General features: G+C 31.6%; 2 protein-coding genes across 2 annotated transcripts in view; both read right to left on the bottom strand.

Moving 5' to 3' along the window:
• The window catches only part of LOC145242752 (protocadherin Fat 4-like), a 161,068-nt gene that overhangs the window by 76,932 nt on the left and 59,973 nt on the right, over positions 1-24,163 (bottom strand). The window contains exons 8-10 of the mRNA XM_080105893.1: positions 5,292-7,693; positions 4,883-5,006; positions 2,483-2,632 (exon numbers count right to left, since the gene is read on the bottom strand). Coding sequence (XP_079962019.1) covers positions 2,483-2,632; positions 4,883-5,006; positions 5,292-7,693 — 2,676 coding nt within the window. The remainder of the gene's footprint in view (positions 1-2,482; positions 2,633-4,882; positions 5,007-5,291; positions 7,694-24,163) is intronic.
• LOC145242939 (protocadherin beta-16-like) overlaps positions 12,630-24,163 on the bottom strand; it is a 42,963-nt gene continuing 31,429 nt past the window's right edge. Inside the window, exon 4 of the mRNA XM_080106048.1 lies at positions 12,630-12,933. Coding sequence (XP_079962174.1) covers positions 12,782-12,933 — 152 coding nt within the window. The 3' untranslated portion in view covers positions 12,630-12,781. The remainder of the gene's footprint in view (positions 12,934-24,163) is intronic.

Below are 24,163 nucleotides of genomic sequence, written 5' to 3'. Positions count from 1 at the left end.
CATCAAACATCCTAAAACAAAAAGCAGAGGGTGTTGACTTTTACCCTCTCCTCCCCCAAAAAATAATATTACAAAATGTCATGAATTTAAAGTATAATGAGAAATGAAGAATTTCAAAGTAATTTTTATCGAATTAACCTAGATAAATCAGTTTTATTCTAGAAATTCTGGTCCACCATATTTTAAAATATTAACAATCAGGAATAAAAGTAGATTCAAATCTCTTAAAATATGTTTGTATTCGAAACAACCAATTGTGCTTTGTCTACTGTTAATTTCAATTATTTACTTTTTTTTAAAAAAATTTTTTTTAAATTAATAAAGAACTTTCTTCATTTTTAAATACGTTTGCACACAATATTTTTCATTGATGCAAATGATTACATATATTTTCATTTACAAATATTTTTTATATAAACTTAATCAATTTTTAATATTCCAAACTTCAGAAAATTAGTTCAGTGGTTTTTAGTTCATTTCAACATGTAAGCTTCTAAATAACACACACACACACACACACACACACACACACACACACACACACACACTTAATTGCTAAAAAAGATTTGTGAGTAATAATGGTTGGCATTATGTACAGTGAGATAAATATAGATTTCTGTCATAAAATCTGAAAACTGTATAAGTAATAGAAAGAGATTATACAAACTTACTGAGAAGTGATAAATACTAAGCAAAGACTTGTGTAAAAATATTTAATTTAAGAAATAGTATTTTCCTTTATATTTTAATGTATAGTAAGTATTGGTAATTTAGTGAGGATTATTATTAATAATATTATTATTATTATAATTAGTGTAACTATTTTTATATATTTAATTTTCATAAGAAAATGAAAAAAAGAAAAGCGTACTGTTTTGTAAAAGAGAGTATATATGTATCAGAGGTGATATACAGCCATGTTTGCAAAATAGAATCTCAAAGAGAAACACGTAGGATAATTCTGCTTACCTTTGTTATGATCCCAGTATTATTTATTAGATGTAGTGTCCACTGATAGTTGTGTGAATTCTATGTCCGACAAATGAGATAAAACTTTAAATTGAAGCAATATTTATCATGATTGACAAGGTAGTTGTCCTAAGAAGTATGCTGTGTGTGTAATGGCTATATGCATAAAAGAAAGGAAGAAAGGGGAGTGATAAAGACCTTAATGCAGAATGTAAAAAAATACTGACCCACATTGATAGATTTTAAATAATTTTTTTTCTATTTCTCAATAAAATTTTTATTAGACTTTATTTTATTATTTTATATAAAAGTTTAATGAAGAATTGACTTTCTTTTAAAAAAAAACAGATTTTACTTTTTCGGTTCCCACAATGCAATGTTAATAGTTGATGTGTTATTCATCCAGCAGGCTTTGCATTTTTCTTTCTATCTGTTAAATAGCTCTAATTGTCATATATTCCTTTCTTGAATAGATAAAATGCAAGTTCCTACCAGATGATTTATTATATGGAGTTTAAATTCATCTTTATATTCAAATATTGCTTTTAAATTATCATTTATGGCTATGAATTCTATGAAAAAGATTTTAATGTTTTTCTGTGAAAGATGAGAAAGAAAAATATGATTATGACCAATTTTTTCAATATTAAATTGAATTTTTAATAAATTTTCATCTGACAGATTATATTAGTAAAACACATAGTTGACTAACATTTGTATCTATGAACAAAAACAAGCACATCAATTTTCATTTTCACTCATTCATATCACTACCTATAGATTTTGATAAAGAATATAACTAAATATATCTCTCACAGAGCTTCTAGAAGATAAATAAAAACGGCTATGATTTCACAATCATATACTTTTTAATCTAAAATTTGGCTTATACAGAATCTCACTGTTTTTTACAGAATCAATCATGAAACAAAACCTTTGAACAAAGTTAATACAATGCCATACATAACTATATCCTTGAATTATAATTTATTATAATTAATTTAGTTCTTGATGTTTTTATAATAATATTCCTTGCAATAACATGTGTGTAACTTGTAATCTTATTTTCTATTTTATTTATCTAACTTTATATTTTTCATTCCAATTATCAATATTTTCCACTAATATCAATTTTTAGCATTTCTTTCCATAGAAAATGCATTTTCAATATAAACAATCTTAAAACAATTTAAAATCAATCAGCAAAACACATTGTTTTTAAAGACTATTTTATTTTTAGTATTTTGTTAGTTTTAATAATGTTTGTAATTGAATGAAATCTCCATTGATGAATAAACGATTCTTTTCAAAACTATTTCCAACAATATTGATTTTTTACATACTTTGTTGGATATGATATTATATATAAACTCATTTTATTAAATAAGCTATTAAAACTTAGATCTGTAATTGTTTTGTTTGTTAATATTTATACAAGTGATATATGATGTAGTAAATGTGTAAGAGTTTATTTTTTTAATGTGTAAACGGCTTTATTGTTCTTATGATCATTAGTATTTATGTGGTACTGGAGGCAAAGGTCTTGTATTTGAAGTTTGTTTATTGTTCATTTCTATAATATTTCTTGATTGTGGATAAGGTGCAGAAATATCACTTTTGTTTAGATTGCCTGATTGAATTGAAGACTTTCTGGATGATCGATCTGAAAAGAAATATGCATATATGTATCAATTTTGATTAGTTGGGCAAATATGGCATGTAAAATATGTGCATGTTTTCATAATGACAGAAAAAAAGATTTTAAAGCATTCATTAAACAATGAAGATGAAATTATGAATAATTTTCTATAGAGAGATCTAGCAATATTAAATTTAGTTTGAACCATTCTTTATCCATACAGATTATCCTTATATATTAGTAAGTTTTGAAAATATATATGGCAATTAAGCTACACAGTTTTCTGCATTTCATCCTTGTCAAGATCCATCAGGCTATTAGATTGAATTTTTTTTTTTTTTTTTTACATGGGGGATAACCACTTATCAAGGCCCGGAAGCCACTCGGGGATAAGGGTTATTGTGTGTACAATAATCAATGGAATAATATCGTAGTAATAGTTGATATTGGAGATTTGATAAAGTGTCTTACTTAAGGGGATGATTAATCAGGAATTTGTTTATGTTGGACTTGAAGACATCCAAGTTGTAGTCAGGTGGGAAACAGGCAAACGGAAGAGAATTCCACAGGCGTGCACTTCTCAGAAAGAAGCTTTGTTCATGGAATCTACATTTTGATTTAGGCACAGATAAAGAGTCGGGAAAATTACTGACTGGTTTTAGCTAGACGGGTGTTTATCGTGAAAGATTAGCGAGGGGGGACCAGAGATTGGAGCTCGGATGAGCACTTGCCATGGAAATAACGATAAAACAAAGAGAGGCTCGCAACGTCTCTTCTGTGGGAGAGAGGTTGCAGGGAAGAGAAAAGGACATCCCCCACTAAGCCACAAAGTCTATTTTGTACGTTGTCAAGGCAGGATAGGTTGTTTTTAGAAGCTTCAGCCCAGATGTGGCAGCAGTACTCCATCCTTGGACGTTCTTGGCTTTTATAGAGATAGAGAATTGCATCAGTAGTGAGATATCTTTTGGAGCGGTAGAAGGATCCCACCATTTTCCCAGCGGCCCAGGCAACAGACTTGATATACGTGTTCCATTTCAAAGGAGTAAAGGTCAAACCCAGGAGCTTGAATTGATGTTGCTTCGTGCTTTTATATATTCCTGTGGTACTGGATTTGCTAGTCATCAGTAATCAGATTCTTTGTTATTCACACACCCATTTATCATAGCCAATAGACATACGTTTATAAAGCAATGGTTCACTTGATCTCTAATTCACTTCTTTCTTTGTTCTTTTTGGCAGGGATGGGTTTCTCTTTTGCGTTGGGAAGTGACCTGGTTTTAATCTGGATGTTTTTCACTCACATTTTATTTTATACTAGTATATTTGTCTATGCATTTGTTATATATTTATATATATATATATATATATATATATATATATGTATATATATATTTATATATATATATATATATATATATATATATATATATATATATATATATGTATATATATATTTATATATATATATATATATATATATATATATATATATATCTCAAATTAAGTGGATCCTAAGAGAGCATAAAAACTTATTGTAAAGTTTTTATCTTTGATGTTAAAGTAAATGATACTAAATTAGTTACAGCTTTTCAAAATTCAAGAAAACTTTACCAATTTTTATGACCAGTTCATTGAAACTCTGCATCACAGAATTTAAAAACATCCTTTTAGAATTCCAATTTATGATTATACAGAGTAAACCAGAAAATCTGTTCAAAATTACCTGCGTTACATAAATTTAAGTTTACCATATTTTTTTTTCTCTTATCAGTACATTACTTGTATTTAATACTGAACTTGCTTTATCTCCTTCCTACCAGCACTTTCTATAAGAATGGTATATCTAACAAAAGCTGAAAAAATATTGTGCAGAAATATCAATCCCTACTTCTTGGTTAGCTCTATTTACTCCAGTTAAAGACAATTATCACTTTGATAAAAAAAAGAGAGAGAATTAGATAAAGTAATTCAAATGGTTCTTTAATTTAAGCCCATATTACAATTATCTTAATGATCACTTGTAGAGATTCATTTTTTTCACTTAATATTCCAGTAATATTTCACAAAAATGTTTTTGTTTCTGTTTAATTTTTACTTGGCTGATTTAAACAACTTATTTATAGTCGTTCTTTATGCTTTATCAACATAATTATTTTTAGTTATATTTCCATTTCAAAACTTAAGACAAAAATACCATGGTTTCCTTACACTTATATTGCTTAGTATTATTTTCCCTATATTTAATGTAAACATTTTTTAAAGTTCACATATTACCTGATGCTCCTTGGGTATTTCCAGTATTCTCACCTCTCCAACTCAAATCAGATTCTGATTGTGAAGGTACAGCAGATCTCCAGGTAAAATAATCAGGTGGAATTGACACATTTTGCGTATACATCTAGTACGATGAAAAATAAAAGTCTTATACTCTATAATTTCATAACTGAAGGAATTAAATATTCATAATGTTATTTTGTACAATTATTTATAAACAAAATAAAAGTCAATATAACCTAGACATTTTCGTTTTCATCAAATAAAATTTTTACAACTCAATGAATAATTATTTATCTTAATAACATAAATAATTCAAAGAAAATAAATGAAGTGATGCACTTGTTTTTGTATTTTTATATTAAAAACTTAATAAGGAAAACAATGAATAAAAATTTTTTGTACTTACTTGTGATGGAATTTCATTTGATGGTTTTGATTTCTGTGGAAGTGCATCTGCAGAAGTTAGCTGTCTTGATGTTGTCATGGGAGTATTTGTAGATGGTGTTTGGTTTATTTGCAAAGACTGAGCAGGATTAGGCCAAGTGTTTCCTGGGTAAGAAGGAGCAATAAGTTGTCTCTGTTCACCAACATATCTATTGGAAGGATCAAGTGCTTGGGCATAGGCCACATTTGATTGACCATTACATCGAATGATGCAGATTGATAATGAAGCTGTAATAAAGACAGCTATTGTGACTGCTATGACTGTAATAATAATGACGAGATTAAGATGCACTTTCTCTTCAGTGTGAAGCTGAACAACATTTAACATTTCTGATGTGTTGTTGCTGATAGTGAGTGTTAAAAAGAGAGTAGTTGTTGCTGATAGAACTGGCCTACCACTATCCTTGACAAGAATGTCAAGCTGATAGGAGCCAGCATTTTGTTGGCTGAGTTGTCTATTGAAAGCTAAGAAACCAGTGTACTGGTTGATGGTGAACATCTGTTTGTCATTGCCTCTGATTATTTGATATTTTAGAAATGCATTCTCTTGACTATCACTGTCGGCTGCCTTTATCTGTGTGATGTTCTTGTTTCTGGCATCAGGGTAATATGTGACATGTAGATTGTAAGGTTTAACACTGGGAAATGTAAAATATGGAGCATTATCATTTTTATCAGTGACCTCAACAATCACATTGACTGTGTTATTGAGAGATGGTGTTCCATTGTCTTTCACAAACACCTTGAAGTGATAAGTATGTTGAAACTCATGATCAAGAGACATAATTGCTGATAGTAATCCATTTGTGGTTATTTTGAAAGGTAAGAAGTGTTTGTTGTTATTGGTGATGAGAGAATATGTGAGTTTTCCTCCATCTCCCAAGTCTGGATCAGTGGCATTGATGTAGCCAAGAGTAATTCTTGAGTTTTGATTCTCATCAATGAAGAATTTAAATGTGTCTTTTGTAAATTGTGGCCTTACATCATTGATGTCCATCACTTTAATGGAGAATTTGCTGTTACTATGAAGAGGAGGAGAGCCTTTATCTTGACAACTGATCACAACATCATGGTGCTCTTCTTTCTCTCTGTCAAGAGGATTTTTCAGTGTCACTTCATATTTCTTTGTACCTAAGTTCTGAAGCTGAAATTTATCATGATGAAGATGACAACTGACATCTCCATTTTGCCCTTCATCATTGTCTATCACTTTAACATAAGCAATAAAAATACTAATTTTAGCATTTTCGAAAATCTCAACAGTATTTGCATTTGATGAAGAAGGAAGATTTATATCAATAATTGGTCCGTTGTTGTATTGATTTATAACGTTTACTAAAACCATTGCAATTGAACTCAATGGTGGATTCCCTCCATCTTCAGCTTTTATATACAACTTATGTATAATGTCTTCAGCTGCATTGAACTTTTTCCTTAAAAAAAGTTTCCCTGTTGATTCAATTAATTCAAAATATGTTTTAATTATGTCTTTTGTCCCTAGGCTCCAGTGATATGAGACCCTTCCATTTTTTCCTGAATCCAAATCAGTTGCTGATAAAATAGCAATTGGTGTGACTTTACTTTCTTCATTCTTTATTGAAATGTTATACATTTTCTCAGAAAATACAGGAAAATTATCATTAACATCATTGACTGAAATGTGAACATTCAATATACTATGTTGAGGAGGAGTTCCAGCATCTTTAGCCACAACTTGTACAACATAAGAATCTTTGGTTTCTCTGTCTAATATTCCTTCCAGCTTTATCGCTACCATGGATCTTCCGTGAACACCAGGCACAACAAATAAAGTAAACGGTGCATTTTTATGTTTTTTGAGTTCATAAAAAATCTTTGAATTTAATAATCCAACATCTTTATCTATTGCATTTGGTATTATTACTTTAGTTCCTATTTTGACATCTTCATCAAATTCAATATTTACTTGTTTTTCTGGAAACTCTGGTTTATGATCATTAATATCTTTTATGATTACTTTAATTTCTAAAATCCTCATTGAAGAACCCTTTTTACGAACAGCTACATCAATAAGTTGAAAACATTGTTCATTATGTATACACATTGCTTCTGCATCCAATGTGATTGTTGCATAAAGTTTTCCTGTTTTCTTGGACACTCTGAAATATTGAGAACTATCAACTTTTCCTTGTAGTTGACTGAATGTGATGAGTTTCTTGTCTTGATAGGACATGTTCTCCATTATTTTAGAATCTGCAGCAATGTCTCCAATGTAAGTTCCTGGGCTTTTTCCTTCCTCCATTTTATATATAAGGTCTGCACTAAGGCAAATGTGTAATATGCTCAGGAGGATATATATAAAACTCAACATGTCTGCTCTTAAGGCTGAAAAAAAAAAAGATGATTGTTACTTTTGTCCACATAATATTCAAATTTTATATTATTGAAATATAGAAATTTCTATATATGAAAACAAAAAAATGTCTGCTTTTGTCAATTTTTCCATCCAAATGCAGACCTAAAAGATATACTAATCATAAACAATTTTACTTGAAGGTTATTTAAACCAGTAAAACATTGTAAGTATTGTTTCTTACTACAGTATTAATCAATTTCTATTTTAAATATGGAATCCTTTGGTATCCAATGTTTAGTGAGAGGGATAATTAATCTTGACCTGTATGTAAAAATAAAATTTCCTTCTTTCATTTAAATACCTTAAATGCTTGATAATTTATATTATAAAAGTTGTAAACATGCATCATGGTCCAATTTGATAATGAAAAAAAAAGTAATTTTAACAAAACGAATATACAAATCACATCTGCTTCTGTGCTTTAGTTTGACTAGTAAAATAATATATTTTTTTGTTTTTATTTTTTCAATGTAGTAAAATGTTAATTATCTATACATCTTACTTATTTCTAATAGAAAGTAACTTTTGATTGTTTTTATTCTAATAAAATATTTACATATTAAAAAGAATAATTTTAAGTTAAGAATGTTACAAAAAGAACATTTAGTTTCAAAAGTGAAATCATCAGAAAGTCTTTATTTTCCTTTAATTTTAAATATTTAAAATTACCAAATAAATTTGTAAAGAAAAAAAGTATTTTCAATTTTGGGGGTAAAGATTACTTTTAACATAAATTATTCTGAAGAAAATGCAACTATTTATGTTGGAAATTTTCTAATAAATTCATAAATTACTTTGTTAAAAAAATTAATGGCTTAATAGAGAACCTGTATAAATTTTAGATTTGTTATTGATGTTGGGCATTATTATTAAACAATTTATTTTTTACTAAAATCAACATTTATTTCATTTTCTGGAATATGAAACAAGTTCTTTATACATATTAGCTGATACTGAATGATCCCATAAAATTCACTTAAATTCTACATGGTGGCTTGCATCTCCAAAATTTTATTTCCAAACCAAAAAGGAGATGATAACTATATGACTGCATGAAAATAAAAGAAAACAAATCAGGCATTTATATACAACATATATTTAACGGCTTGAAGGCTGAATATAATTAGTTTTCTGTTCATTTGTAAATTGGTAAAGAAGATAATTCACCATACTGAAATTCCATGTGAATATTATATTTCATATCAGATAATATTTGTAAAGTATTGTTTTTACTAAAGAAAATGACATCAATCATAATTTTAATAAAAGATAATTTGTTTTGAATAATGAACAATATCAAAAATAAATCCAAAGTTTATGTTAGAAAATTATTGTTAATTTAAAAAAATCTGAACAAAATTTTATGTTTTAATTCCATATGAAAGAGTTAGTTTAGAATTTTGCAAAACGTTACAGTTATAAAGCAAGTACAGATTTTATGAGGAATGTATAATAGCGAATTGAAACCACTGTTGCATTTTGTCATTACGTTTATTGGACAACAAAAGTAAATTTGTATGACTTTTTTGATTGTTTTATTTCTGTTGGTTTCCTTGTTTCTTTCTGTACTGAAGTACTGGAATAACCACATGAAGGTTGCCAATATTCATTAGTGAATGGACAAAACTGAATTCAAACTTAGCACACACAAGGTCACCAGTCCACATTGTTATTCACTTCAGCACTGCCACCTTTCATTGTTAAAAGAATTGTTAAAATGTGTTTTTCAGTAAAACAATTACAAATTAGGGAGGTACTTAATTTTTTTTATGCAGAACAATAATACTAAATAAATATTTCAGTTGCCATTTTTACATATATTTTAACTGTTGATTATATTTATTTTTTAGGGCTTATTCTGAAGGAAATATTAAAAATGCAACATTAATTTGGTATTACACAAAGGAAAAACATTTTGCCATGGACTCTGTTCACTGTTTATCTTGAATTTGTATATTAGTGATTTTTTTTTATATAATACATATGCATTTATTGTTACTTGATTTTATAATTTTTAAAGCAATACTATATTTAACTGACAGCTAACATACTTTTATTTATATTTATGCCTCCTTGGACATCTCATATTTTAATCAATTATTCTAAATAAAATTCTAATGGAAACTATGGAAATGGAAATCAATTATTCTAAATAAAATTCTAATGGAAACTAGTTCATCAAATAGATCTCTCAGATAATCTTGTGAGTCTATTCTTTTACCATTATTTCTGAAATCATTTCATTATTTTTAAATCTTTCTATACTAATTCTGTTTTTAACTTAGATAATTTATTCACAAAATGTACTACTAAATTAAAAAAAATGTTTGGTAAAGTCATTTTTAAAGCCGGTCTTACTAATTAATTGCTAGTCTTCTATATTTAAAAATACCTTAATTATTTTGTATTTAATTACTTGTTCATTATTTTATGCATATAATTTTAAATGATATATAAAATTATCTTAATTGTACAATTAACATATTTAATCTTCTAATGGCAATAAATTCACATTAGATTTAAATTAGATATCATGATAATTTGATTTTCTATGCTTATTTTGAATACAGTATGAAGCTAATTTTAAGGGGGGATGATTTTACACAGAACACATTAAAAATTAAAAAAACAAGATTGCAGAACACATTAAAAATAAAAATACATAATGATTATATTAATTTACTTGAACATCATTGATCTGTTATCACGTATCCAGACGATGAACATATTTCGAGTTAAGAAGTAAGAGTTACTTCCCTTGAATTAGTTCACATGAATTTTGACTAATCAAGTTATGTACTAAAGTATATTGAATTGAAATTTAATTCTTGTAATCAAAGGTAATTGATTAAATTTTAACCAGTTGTTTGTTTAAATTATTAGGAATATTAATGCTTATTTAGAATTATACTTAATTCAAAAACAAAGACACAGGCAAAATCTTTATGATGTCATATTCCAAAATTCACATAACTTGATTAAATAGTTTTGTTTTGTTTTTTAAATAAGTTATGGCTACCAAAAATGATTAATTACTAAAAGTCGTAAATTTTGATTTTTTTTTAATTAAAAACAATCTACTTAATCAATTCATATGATTTTTGGAATATGACATCTTCATTCCGTGACCTGTACATACACCATAAAGATTTTTCTGCATTTTTTTTTTTAATTAAATGTAATTCTAAATAAGCACTAGAATATTTGTAGTTATCAATACTCTCAGTTTTTATAGTGTTTCTTGAATGCAGTTTTGATTTAATCAAATTTTTATTTATTATCTATTCAAACAAAAAAGAATATCAAATGTATTTCATTATTCACCATTTTTATAGGTAAATATTTTCTAAAACTATACTTTGAAATGAATGTCTACATTTGTAAGTTTTTTTTAAAATTGAAATTAAATTAGAATTTCAAATTAATAATTATTTATGTTGAATCAATTTGAATTTAACTCCATATGTAACTCAAAAGAAATTAATTTTTATTTTTCAAATTTTAAATACTGAAAAAGTTTTTGATAATCATTAAAAATTGCAAAGTTTTTATTAGGTAAATATAATTTTATTTAAATAAATAGTTTTAAAAAGCAATACTTGAATGGAACTATTTAAAATAAAATCATAAATATTATTTTAAAAGAACAAAATATGCTACCAAAATGTACAACACATTGAACTATTTGTTTTTAATAATGTATCTATTAAAAAACATATATATTTCTTAATATTCGTTTAGTATAAATAAATATCAAATTCAGAAAAGGCATTTGTTTAACTAATAAGGGCAGCCATTAAAAATCATAGATACATGTTTTAATTACTAAATAATATATATTTTGTATACATATTTATTAAAAAGGTATATTTGAATAACGACTATTCTCATTTTGTAAAATGAAGTGCATACAGAGATGCATAATGACATCTTATGAATGTAAAGAAAAGAATGAGGAAAAATGGTACAAAAATACTCTATTTTATATTTTTTTCTGAAATATTTAGAGGAAAATACAGTAGTTTTCCCTGATAACGTTTTAGATAAAACATATTTTTACAGATTTTACAATGGAAATAATAAGAAATCATGTAATGTTTTTGAGAATGTGCATATGTATGCTAGATGTCAGTGATGGCCGTCTATGAAGTCTTTTGTGCTGAAAAAAAAAAAAAAACAGAAAATTTCTCAGAGAAAAATCTGTGAAAATTCTTACCTTTGTTGTGATCTGCAATTTGTTGATAGCTGTAAATGTAGTTATTCAATTATGCTTTCTGAATGTTGCATCCAATGATGAAAATACAATTTTTAACTGAAGATAAGGGTAACAAAGTAGTTGTCCTAAAAAGTATAGTGTGTGTTTAATGGTGGCATGTGAAGAGGGAGAGGATGTTAACGTTGTTAATACAAACTGAAAACAACACTAACCCATATTCAGGAATTTTCCATCATTTAGATAAAATTTTCTTTTTGTGTTTCTGAAATTATTTTTAATAGTATTTAATTTTTTATATTTAAAATACAAGTTTATAATAAAGAATTTAATCATTTAATTTCTTTTGAAAAAAAAAAGTATTTCATTTCCTTTGTTCCCACAATGCAATGTAATAGTGAATGTGTTATTCATCCTATATGATCTGATTTCTTCCCTCCATCCATTTTTTCAAGTATCTAAATTTAAAGTATTTCTTATTTGAACTCCTATTAGCCTGGGTTAATTTTATATTTGAGTTGAAAATGACATTGTCATCTTCATATTGCTTTTAAGTTATCATTCATGGCAATAAATTCTATTGAAATTACAAAGTTAAAATTTATAAATAAAATTTATGAATTCGTATTTATCAAGTTATGATCATTGAAAAAATTGAATTTTGTGTTTGTCAGCATTGTAATTCTATATTTATATTTGTATAAACTTTAAAGTAAAACATTTCTCGTAAATGGATATTTATGTTAAGAAGAATAAGATTCCATCAAAAGTGTATGTTCATATGTATTATTTAATATGAAAAAGTGTATGTTCATATGTATTATTTAATATGAAAGTAACTTTATTAGTTTTTGTTCGGTACTGGAGGCAAGGGTCTTGTATTTGAAGTCTGTTCATTATTCATTTCTAGAAGATTTCTTGATTGTGGATAAGGAGCAGAAATTTCACTTTTGTTTACATGTCCTGATTGAACTGAAGACTTCCTGGAAGATCGATCTGAAAAGAAATAAATATATATTATATTTCCTTAGAAGATGTAAATTATCAAAAGATTTTTTATAAACAGATGTGAATTTATGAAAAATTAAATGTTTCAGATTAATATTTTAAAATGTTATTTTTTTTAATTAAAGATAAAAAATATAATTATGCAATCTCAATAGATCAATTTTATTTAATAGATATCCATATAGATATGTTTTAATTTCATGTTTAAAATATCCCATTAATTTTGCAAATTTTGTTTTAAAATTCAAGGTTTTAGACTTATTTTTATATTTATATATTTTATTATTAATTAAATTTACTACTTTATTATTAAAAAAGCCCCCCAAAAAACCCTCTTTTAGTTTAATCCGGTGATAATTTATTTGAATTTTGTTTAAGCATCAATTTGGCTTAGTTAGTATCCTTTGCATTTTAACATTATTTACAGACATGTTTTGGTAATTTGAGAAAAACGACAAATATTATAATTGTCTCTTTCATTGCTTAGTGCTTTGATTTTGTACAAATATAAAGAAATACAACAAAATGAAGATTTTTGTTTGATCATTTGGAATAAAATTTTAAATTGTGAAATTAAAAACATTGTAAAATAATTTGCAATTAAATATTTTCAAATCAATGAAATTTAAAATAATCATTGTTTTCATTTTGTTTTATTGGTGATTAATAAATTATTATACAAAGATTATATTCAGAATTGTAGTCACTAGTTTACATTTTATTACTTCATGATTATGCTTACTTACTATATTTAATAATTATAATACATCATATGCTCATTTATTGTAGAAAGTGAGTTTCTACCTTTTTTTTATCATACACTAAACAAATAAATAGAATTTTTTTTACATAGCATCACCACATATCAAGGCCCAGATACCACTCGAGGATAAGAATTAAAAGTGTACAGTAGTCAATTGGAGCATATAGTAATCGTTAGTAATGGAAATTCGGTAAATTTATTAACTTAAGTGGAACGGCTCATCAAGAACTTGTTAACGTTGGACTTAAAAACAATCAGATTATAGTCTGCTGGAAAGCATGAAAACAGAAGCCAGTTCCACAGGCGTGCACTTCTAAGAAAGAAGCTTTGTTCATGGAATCTACATTTAGGTTTAAGAGTGGGGGGAATCATTGATAGTATTTTCAGCTAGACAAGTGTTTCTTGTGAAAGTTTGGTGAGGGAGGACCATAGATTGAAGCTTAGTTGAGCACTTGCCATGAAAATAATGATAAAGTAAAGACAAACTCGCAACATCTCTTCTGTGAAATAGAGGTTGCAGGGAAAAGAATAGGACATCTCCTATGAGGCTACGAAGTCTATTTTGAACTCTATCAAGGCAGAACAAGTCTTTTCTAGCAGCTCCTGCCCAGATGTGGCAACAATACTCCATCGTTAGACGTACCTGGCTCTTATATAGAGAATTGCATCAGCAGTGAGATATCTACTGGATCGATAGAAGGATCCCACTATTTTTCCAGCAGCCTTGGCAACAGATTTGATGTACGTGTTCTATTTAAGATCAGGAGTAAAGGTCAAGCCCAGAAGCTTGTCAAAACATGAGGCCTGCCCAAGACAAGAGCCATTCATTTCAATTGATGCCAGATGGGATCAGAGCGTTGATGATGTAAAGATAAAAGCTTGGTTTTAGATGCATTAAAAGTAACCAGCCATTGTACCACATGCTCGAGATCAAAAGAGAGAGAATTGGAGAGAACTTGGTCGTTTACTGTCTTGGATGTGCTACCATAGATGGTAGTGTCATCAGCATAAATGTCTACAAATGATGTAAGGATGTGATTTGGAAGATCATTAATGTAGATCAGGAAGAGAGTTGGGCCCAGAATGGAACCCTGAGGGACTCCAGCATTAATACTGTGAGCTTTGGATTTTTGCCCATCAACTAGTACTCTTATGAACCTATCAGAGAGAAATTTTAATAATTGAGAAAACATTTCCAGCTATACCATAACTGGAGATCTTGTGAAGTAAACCTTTATGCCATACTCTATCAAAGGCCTTTGATATGTCCAGAGCAATTTCCCTAGAAAGGTTGCCTCCATTGAGAGATTCATTAATCCTATGAGATATAACTGTAAGCACCTGCTGTAGATCTAGCAGAACGGAAACCATATTGAGTGTCACTAAGAAGGTTATTTTTGCTGAAATGGTTGATTACTTCTCCATTTAACACAGATTCTAGCAACTTACTCTGACTCATCTCCCTCTCTGTACAGGAGACTTATTGGCCTGTCCTGAGAGGGAGATGAGTGATCACAGGAATTCTTAAATACAAGGCATACTGATGAGATTTTCCAGGGTGATGGGAAGCAATTCTCCTTAAGACAATGTTTAAACAGTTTTGTAAGTATGGGTGCTAGTTCCGGTTGAAGTTTTTTGAGTACTATAATTGCAATACCGTCAGGGCTGGTTGCTTTACTTCTTTTTTTCTTTTTTGATTAGCTTGGCAACATCATGTACAGATATTTGTATATCACATAGCATGTTTTCTGATGTAGGAGGAAATATTAGGGATTGGCAGCCTTGGTCACAAAGGGTAGAATTAGCTGCAAAGTTCTTTGCAAAGAGTTTAGCTTTGTCAGATGCTGACGAGATTACCTCGGGTCCATTGATGATAGTTGGGATAGAGTACACGCTTTTGTTCAGGATTCTGTTTGCTATTTGCCAAAACTGGTGGGAACCAAACCGCTGCTCAGCTACTTTGGACTTGACGGACTGAGCATACAACTCTCTTGCATTCTTTATTACTTTCTTACAATGGTTTCCAGCAGTCCTGAAAGCGGCTGTAGTCTCAATACATCTATTACATTGGAAGCAATGGAAAAAGTGATTTCTGTGTGCAATGGCAGCAGCACATTCTGGAGAGAACCATGGCTGGCTGTAAGGTTTTAGCTGGAACTTTTTCAAAGGTATAAAACAGTATATACCTATAATTCACCATTTTGTCAGGTCTGATACTATAGAGGATACATCCTTTTTAAACGTAGAACACAGAGGTAGATCTGGTATAAATGTATGGAAGCTATCCCAGTCACCCATAGTGTATCGATATACTGTACGATGGAGAGGTACATCTGGGGACTTATTACATTTCATTTTTATCTTAATTGATACAACAGTGGTCGGAAGATCTAAGAGGAGACAGAACAGAAACTGAACATAGTTCAGGGCAAGTTATGAGAAAAAGGTCTAGGAGACTCACATACTGGCCATCAGTGTCGGGCACACGGGTGGGTTCGTGAACAATCTGAGTGAGGTCATAAGCAATGGAGAAATCATGACAGAACCTCCCCTTATCATCGGTCTTGTTTGAGTGGGTTAACCATTCCACATTGTGAACATTGAAGTCTCCACATACGTGAATGTTAGATGAAGGATAAGCAGATAGGACGTGGTCAATCTTCTCAGATATGCTTTTAAAGATAGTAACTTTGCTGTTGTGGGGGCGATAGAGAGTAAATATAAATGCAGTAATGTGAGCAAGTGCAACTTGGAAGCACATATAGGGTAAGTTAGGATCTTCTCTGGAGGTGTCCCTACCACATGGAAAGCCATCTTTAATATAGGCACATATTTCATGCCCATGTCGATCTTAGGGGTCAGATTTGGAAGTTAAGTTAGAGTATCCTTTAATTACAAACTCATCTAGGGAAATAGTCCGTCCAATGCCAGTTTCGTTTAGAAATAATAGGTCTGGTTTAGTCTCCTGTAATTGGGTTTCAACCTCTGAAAGATTAGAACGTAGACCCCTGATGTTGGAGAAAGAGACATGGTAGTGGGGGTCTACATTGGAAGTTGGAGATCGAAGTTTAATCGTGTATTTTTTTCTTGAAACTTGTCATGATGGAGTTTTGGGATTTGTGGAGTAGGTCGACAGACTTGCTTAGAGCAGGGCAGAGAGGGAAACTAAGAGAGAAAAAGAAACAAAGAAATTTATTTATTTTTGTAGCACATAATAAGGTAAAGCCGTAACAATTACCCACTAATATGGCATCGAGAGGCTCCATCAGAAGCTACCAAATGGCAATACAGCAGCCCCAGTACTTTGCTTCTGCTGATAGGACATCCTCCTTAGTGATTAATCCAAGATACGGGTCCCTAATGTTTACCTCCACCATCCTTACTAGTGACATGGCTACAAGGATAGACATAGAAACAGAAAATTTCCGACATCTCTGGCAACTGTTTGTGCAAAATACTGCCAACCTAGAATACAGCTTTTTCTTCTCCCTTTGTCAGAAAAATCACTCATTAAAAAATGAGGACTGAGGGACAAATAAAGAGAAGTGAGAGTAACGGGAGCTGCCGATAGCGCATCCACAATGCGTTCTCTACTCTCCATTAAAAAAAAATTATTTTATTAAGTATTGTACTCATAAAAGTCCAATTGGCGTATTTAAGTGAAAGTATGGTGATAGATTTCCGCCTCACGAACTAAAAATGAATACTATTGCCTAATCTATTTATGCAATCAACTAGGTAGATATAGTAAACAACATTTATGGATAAGAAAAGCTATTATTAAATAAACCAATCAGAAAATATGAATTAAATACTGAAATAAAATGTAGTTATTAACATTTGAATCTAAAAAGATAAAAATTAAAATTAATATAGCAGCGACTTATCTCAAAAAGAGTTCCATCTCCAAAATGCAAACTGTTGAAGGGAAATTAGATTTAAAAACATCAGTGTTCCAAATACATTTTTTTTTTAAAATTAACCGTTAAAAAAAACAAAAACATGATCGTATTTTAATCTTTGGCTAGAGATGTTTTAAGAAATTTCAAGATAAAAAGAAAAGCCGGGGTGGGGGTCTTTCGAAAGTCAGCTAGTGACGTTTTAAGGTATTGTGAGATAAAAGGAAAGCGGTGGGGGGGGGGGTCTGTAAAGAGAATATAATGGTTGAGTCTATGCTATTTTTAAGATCAACTTGGTAGATATAATAAACAACATTTATGGACGAGAAAAGCTATTATTAAATCAAACAATCAGAAAATAAAAATATAAATTAAATACTGAAATAAAATGTAGTTATTAACATTTGTCAATAAAATATTTTTTACATTTAGCTCTACATACTATTTTAAGCAAAGAGAACAACATGATGTATAATCCAAAAGAAAGTAAATATGGATTTGTATATTTATTAAAAAAATATTGATTATCATTTTTTTTAACTTCAAATTTTTTAAAGATATTTGTGTGCTTCAATTTATTCTATGCTTAAAAATGCATTTGAAAAAATATGCAATCAAAATTTTAAAATTAACAACAAAAAAGAATACAAGCAAATAGAAACTGAGGAAACCTTTTTTTTTTTATAAATTCTTAAAGTTCTCTTTGCTCTTTTTTTTTTTTTATTTATTATGAATTTAAAAGAAAATGAAAAGTCTTTTATCATTCATGATTATTATGGGTAAATATTTTCTGAATTTATACTTTGAAAATTATTGTTTTTAAATACAAATTTGTACAAGTGAATATTCCCAAAATTTAAATTCACTTAATAGACATTTTTTCATTTGGATGATCTCCCTTGAAAATTAATTCTAAACAAACCATTTAATAAATTTTAGCTGTATTCTTTTTTTGTAAAACTGTTGCAAAATGGTGCAATACAATTAAAACAACACAGGACACTTATTTATTAAAATGGGGATATAAAAATATTTATGCCAATAAGAAATCTGGCTACTGGTTAAAAATTTAAAGAAAAGTGTTAGCTATATTTCAGTTTGAGTTAATGTATTAATCTCTATGTATACACAGTTTTTCCTCTCTGGACCCAAATAGCGTAGGTTTACAGCAACAGATTCCACATACAACTTTATTACGTCTGCACTGTTAGCCACTATCTTATGTACCTATAGAACAACATTTTTGCCACATTCATTCGTCATATTAAAACTATATTTTATCTCAGGAGTGACATCATCACTACCGCCATTAGCATTAGAGGAAATAGTTCCTATCTTTCCCTCTGCTTCATAACTACTCCCACTGCAACCACTATACATTGTGTAAAACTACACACAGTAGCCTTATATTGCTCCTTCACCCTTATTAACTGAATCATGACCACATAGCATTCACTTCCATTTCGTAGATTTAAAAAACAATGATTGCTCCCTTCACAAATTCAACCCCTTTCTCAATGGCTGCCATTTGTAATTCTCTCATTCCAGAATTAAAACCCTACAAAAAAAAAAAAACGAATGCAAACATACTATGATCAACATGGCGGCTTCAAGACAAGCATTACGCCAGGTAGATTGTTTACTTTTTAAAATTTTTTGCTCGCATACACTTAAACAGAACCCAAATGGAAACGTTTACTTTGTATTTAGTTTGTCATCTACTCTCTCTCTAAATTGTTGATTAAAAGTTATATTGCACTTATCCGTTATGGAAGGCCGTTCTCAAAAAAAAATAAAAAAATTACGCTTGATTTGATCAAGTAGCTTCTTTTTTTCTGTATATCTTGATCAAATTAAGTGAAATTTTTCTTTCGGAGAATTACATTCCATAACGGGTACGTACAATGTAACATTTTTTTTTTTTTTTTTTTTTTTTTACACGGGAATCACCACTTATCAAGGCCCGGAGGCCACTCGAGGATAAAGGTTAATGCGTATACATTAGTCAATGTGATTATCACGTAGTAAACATAAGTAGTGGAAGTTTTGTAAATTGGATTATTAGGGGGACGGTTCATTAAGAACTTGTTTACATTGGACTTGAAAACAATCAGATTGTAGTCAGCGGGAAAGCAGGAAATCGGAAGAGAGTTCCACAGGCGTTCAGTTCTAAGAAAGAAGCTTTGTTCATGGAATCTACATTAAGGCATAGATAAAGTGTGTGGGGAAATTATTGATAATGGTTTTAGCTAGACGAGTGTTTTTCGTGAAAGTTTGGTGAGGAGGGATCATAGATTGAAGCTCAGATGAACACTTGCCATGAAAATAACGATAGAGCAGAGACAGGCTCGCAATGTCTCTTCTGTGGGAAAGAGATTGCAGGGAAGTGAAAAGGGCATCCCCCACTAAGCTACAAAGTCTATTTTGAACTCTGTCAAGACAGGATAAGCTGCTTCTAGCAGCTCCTGCCGAGATGTGGCAACAATACTCCATCGTTGGCCGTACCTGGCTTTTATATAGGTAGAGAATTGCATCAGGAGGGAGATATCTACTGGAGCGGTAGAAGGATTACACAATTTTTCTAGCGACCTTGGCAATGGATTTGATATACATATGCTATTTCAGATTGGGAGTAAAGATCAAGCCCAGCAGCTTGTCAAAACATGAAGCCTCTGCAAGACGAGGCTGTTCATTTCAATTGAAGCCAAATGGGCATCAGAGAGTTTATGGTGTAAAAATAGAAGCTTGGCTTTAGATGCATTAAAAGTAACTAGCCACCTCTTTCCCCACTGTATCACGTGCGTAAGATCAGAGGAGAGAGAATAAGAGAGAACTTGGTTGTTTACGGTCTTTGATGTGCTACCATAGATTGTAGTGTCATCAGCATAAATGTCTACAAATGTTTTTTTTTCTTCTTACAGTTACGAAAAAATACGGCCTCCTCACACTCGTGCACTTGTGTGGAGGCAAGTAAATAAAATAAATAAATAAATAAACAAAAAAAAAGCCAACAAACATTCTCTCTCTTTCAATTGTTGATTAAAAGTTATAAAAATTCACTTAAGTACCTTTTTGTTTTGATATTGCAATCAAATTAAGTGAAATTTTTCTTTTGGAGAATTACATAATGTGTAACTTATTACCAATATTTACAGTTAGGTATTGATTTAACTGTATACATTTTTTTTTTATACACTTATTACGAACTAAATATGTACACAAATCATGTCCCTTCCTGGGGAGCTGGTTTACCACACACACATTAAAAAATGGCCACATGTCTTATTCTGCTCTCGTGGGGAAGCAAGTAAACAAAATAAAATAAATACATAAATAAAAAAACAAAACAAACAAGACGCCCTCGCTCTCTCTCTCTCTCTCTCTCTCTCACTCAACCATATTTATGTGTGTTTCCTTATATTCTTTGAAAGTAACAAACATTGACCACTACCAACGAAAAACGTTAAATAAGAACATCATTTACAAGTTATTCACTTTAGAAGTGGGGAGGATTTCCATACCGTCCAACAACACCCGTACTTGAGGGTATGCTTCCACCGAGCGACACCGGTTAATGGGTCCCGCTAGTGATTTAATATAATAATTTATGAAAAAAATAACATTTATTTCATTGAAGAAAGGAAAATTAAATTATGTCTGTTCTACGAATTCCTTTTAGATTTAACCAATTAGTTGTTTTGAACAATACATATAGAATTTTGTTTTTGATTTCATTTACTATATGAAAAATGAAATGTCTCAGTACTCATATAAACAGAAATGCTTAACTATGATCTGATTTGTTCTACCTACATCATCACTTTATGAACTAAATAATGAGTAATTCAGACAATTCTTTTTAATGATATTCTTAGTAATTTGAAAAAGGTTTTTGTTAAGTTTATTGAATCACTTATTTATTCTTTAAAAATAATTGTTATTCTGTTCAATATTTTTCAGATATCATACATTAATTTACTCTTTATAATGTATACTAGCGGGGGGGGGGGACCCGGCGTTGCCCGGGTGTATGTAGGTGTGTGTATGGAGGGGGGTAATTAATAATCCTGCTTAAATATTATAAAAAAGACGATGTAAAAAAAAAACCCAAAACCAAAACGGAAAAAAAATGGCATAAATAAACCTGTGTATGGGGTGGGGGGTGGGGGTAAACTAAAGAATAAGCGAAGTAATAAAAAAAAAAACGTTTGGTCGGGAGGAGGGATTGAACCCGGAAGCTTTGACGTGGAAACCAATGCCAAGTACTTAACGGTCTCGGCCACGAGTGAGAGTAATTGATTAGCATGTTAAGTTAAAGCTTATAAAGCTAAAAGAGGTTTGATTGACAGGACGACGCTAAATGAGGTCATCGCGGTATCGTTATTTTTAGCTTTCACTTCCCCCCAGATGATGGTGGGAAGGGGGGAAAGCAGAGCAAAAGCCGAGAACACAACGTTTTAATTTCACTGTATTTATACTTAAATGCAGGACGAACCGGGCACAAAGCGAAATAGCGTGAATCTCATAAAAGTCGACGTAAATAAATCTATACGCTACGCGCTTTTCTAATTCCTAGATATTATAATATAGGACCCATATACAGAGTTTTAAGCGATAGTAACAACCCCGGGAACGCGTGCGAAAGAAGCATTTTGAAGACATACACGAAATGTTCACACACATTTTGCCTTTTATATATATAGAAGAAGAAGAAGAAGATAGCTCCTCTGTTTTTTTCCGCTGTGCTGTTTTCCTCTGTCTCTTCAGGTGAGGGGGAGTTGCCCTCTTGGGGAGCCGGTGACAATGGTCTTGCAGACCCGTCCGCTTGTTGGGGGACTTGGGATGCTGTAGGTGCAGCTTCCGTTGCTTTTTCCCCTGCAGTTTTTCCGGCAGCTGCGTTTTTCGACGGGCTACCCTCGTGGGGAGCAGCAGTTGCAGGTGGTTTTCCAGGGGTCGCTGCAGGCTGCGGCCCTACCCCTTCATCTATTTTCAAGGTCGCCGCGCGCTGGGGCCCTACCTTGTCTTCTGGCGCCGTCTTGCCGGGAGATGGAATAGCTCCCTCACATGGGGAGTCGTCTGCGGGGGTGATGTTGCACATTTGGGGTGACGTACCCCTCCTGCCTGGCATCATGGCAGTAGCACTGGCCGCTGACGCGGACCAAAGTGTAGCGGGGAGAAAAGAAAACCCAGGGGAATGGAGGGGGAGGAGCGGACTCAGAAGAAATTAGTGTATTTGACCTCCCATCACGGGGATGTTGGGTTAGCAGCTCAAACCCTCCCGCGAGGGAGGAGAGCAGAGAAGAAAGACGCAGTGGGTGCTAGCGGGTCAGAGTGCTGCGTCGCAATTAAGAGAGAGAGGGGATAGACATTTCTGCCAACAGAGGGGAGCAAAAACAAAACACCCGCCCTACCCCACGTCACTCTACCCACTAACTACCCCAACGGAAGCGAGAAAGAGAACCCTGTCTGCTCGATCCACTGGGAGAGCAGCGAAAATAGACAAAGTTTTGGCCTGGCAGGTCAGAGTGCTGCTCAGGCAATTAAGTGGTGAGAAAGTAGACCATCCCCTGTCTCTAGAGGGAAGAGACCGGAACGAAGAAAAACATGCAAAAAACAACAAAGCCAGGTCTAAACTACCAGCTAGTGGTGTTGGTCCCGAGATTTTAGTCTCCCATTAAAGGGGATCGGTTTTCGGGTCCAAGCTCCCACAAATGTGGAGTCGGTCCTTTAGGTCCTGACTTCCCAAAGGAGGAGGGGGTCGGTCCTTGCTAACAAAAGTTAGTATGAAAAAACACCTTAACCTAGCCCGAAAGCCCGGTGGTAGAAAGTTTCGTAGCTGAGAGAACAGATACTACACTTTGATCTTTTTTTATTTATTTGCTTCCCCACTGAGCAAATTAGGCAGGAGGCCGTTTTTAATGTGGAGATAGGGGGAAGGGGGAGGGAAAGAGGGGATCCAGCTCCCGAGAGGAGGGAAGTGGGAGCTGGATTAGAAACTGTTGGTATAAAGGGTTGCCCCTTCAGTGACCAAGGTCAGATATATGGGGTTACCCCCACATATGGTCTTTGCTAGTCATAGCTGGTCTGTGCTAGTCATAGCTTTGCAGCATCTGCCGGACAGATGCTACACTTTGATCTTGTCCCCGAGGGCCAAGTATGGATTTATTTGCTTCCCCACTGAGCAAATTAGGCACAAGGCCGTTTTTTAATGTGGAGAGAGAGGGAGGGGGGAGCGAAAGGGGGATCCATCTCCCGAGAGGTGGGAAATGGGAGCTGGATAGTAACTGTGGTCTGTAGGGTGATCCCTACATTGACCAAGTTCAGATATGTGGGGTTACCCCACATATGGTCTTTGCTAGTCATAGCTTGCAGTATCTGTCGGAACAGATGGTATTTATTTGCTCCCCCACCGAGCAAATTAGGCACGAGGCCGATTTTTAATGTGAGGAGTGAAGGGGAAATGGGGACCAACTCCCCGGAGAGTAGGGGAGCTGGATAGTGACAATTGGTATGAAGGGTTGCCCCTACATTGACCAAGGTCTGATATGTGGGGTTA

The sequence above is a fragment of the Euprymna scolopes genome, chromosome 21 (genome assembly GCF_053919585.1).
Source record: "Euprymna scolopes isolate OS-2025 chromosome 21, ASM5391958v1, whole genome shotgun sequence".
Lineage (NCBI taxonomy): Eukaryota > Metazoa > Mollusca > Cephalopoda > Sepiida > Sepiolidae > Euprymna > Euprymna scolopes.
Note: the sequence above shows the minus strand (reverse complement) of the source record. Positions and strands in the feature narration are given on the sequence as shown.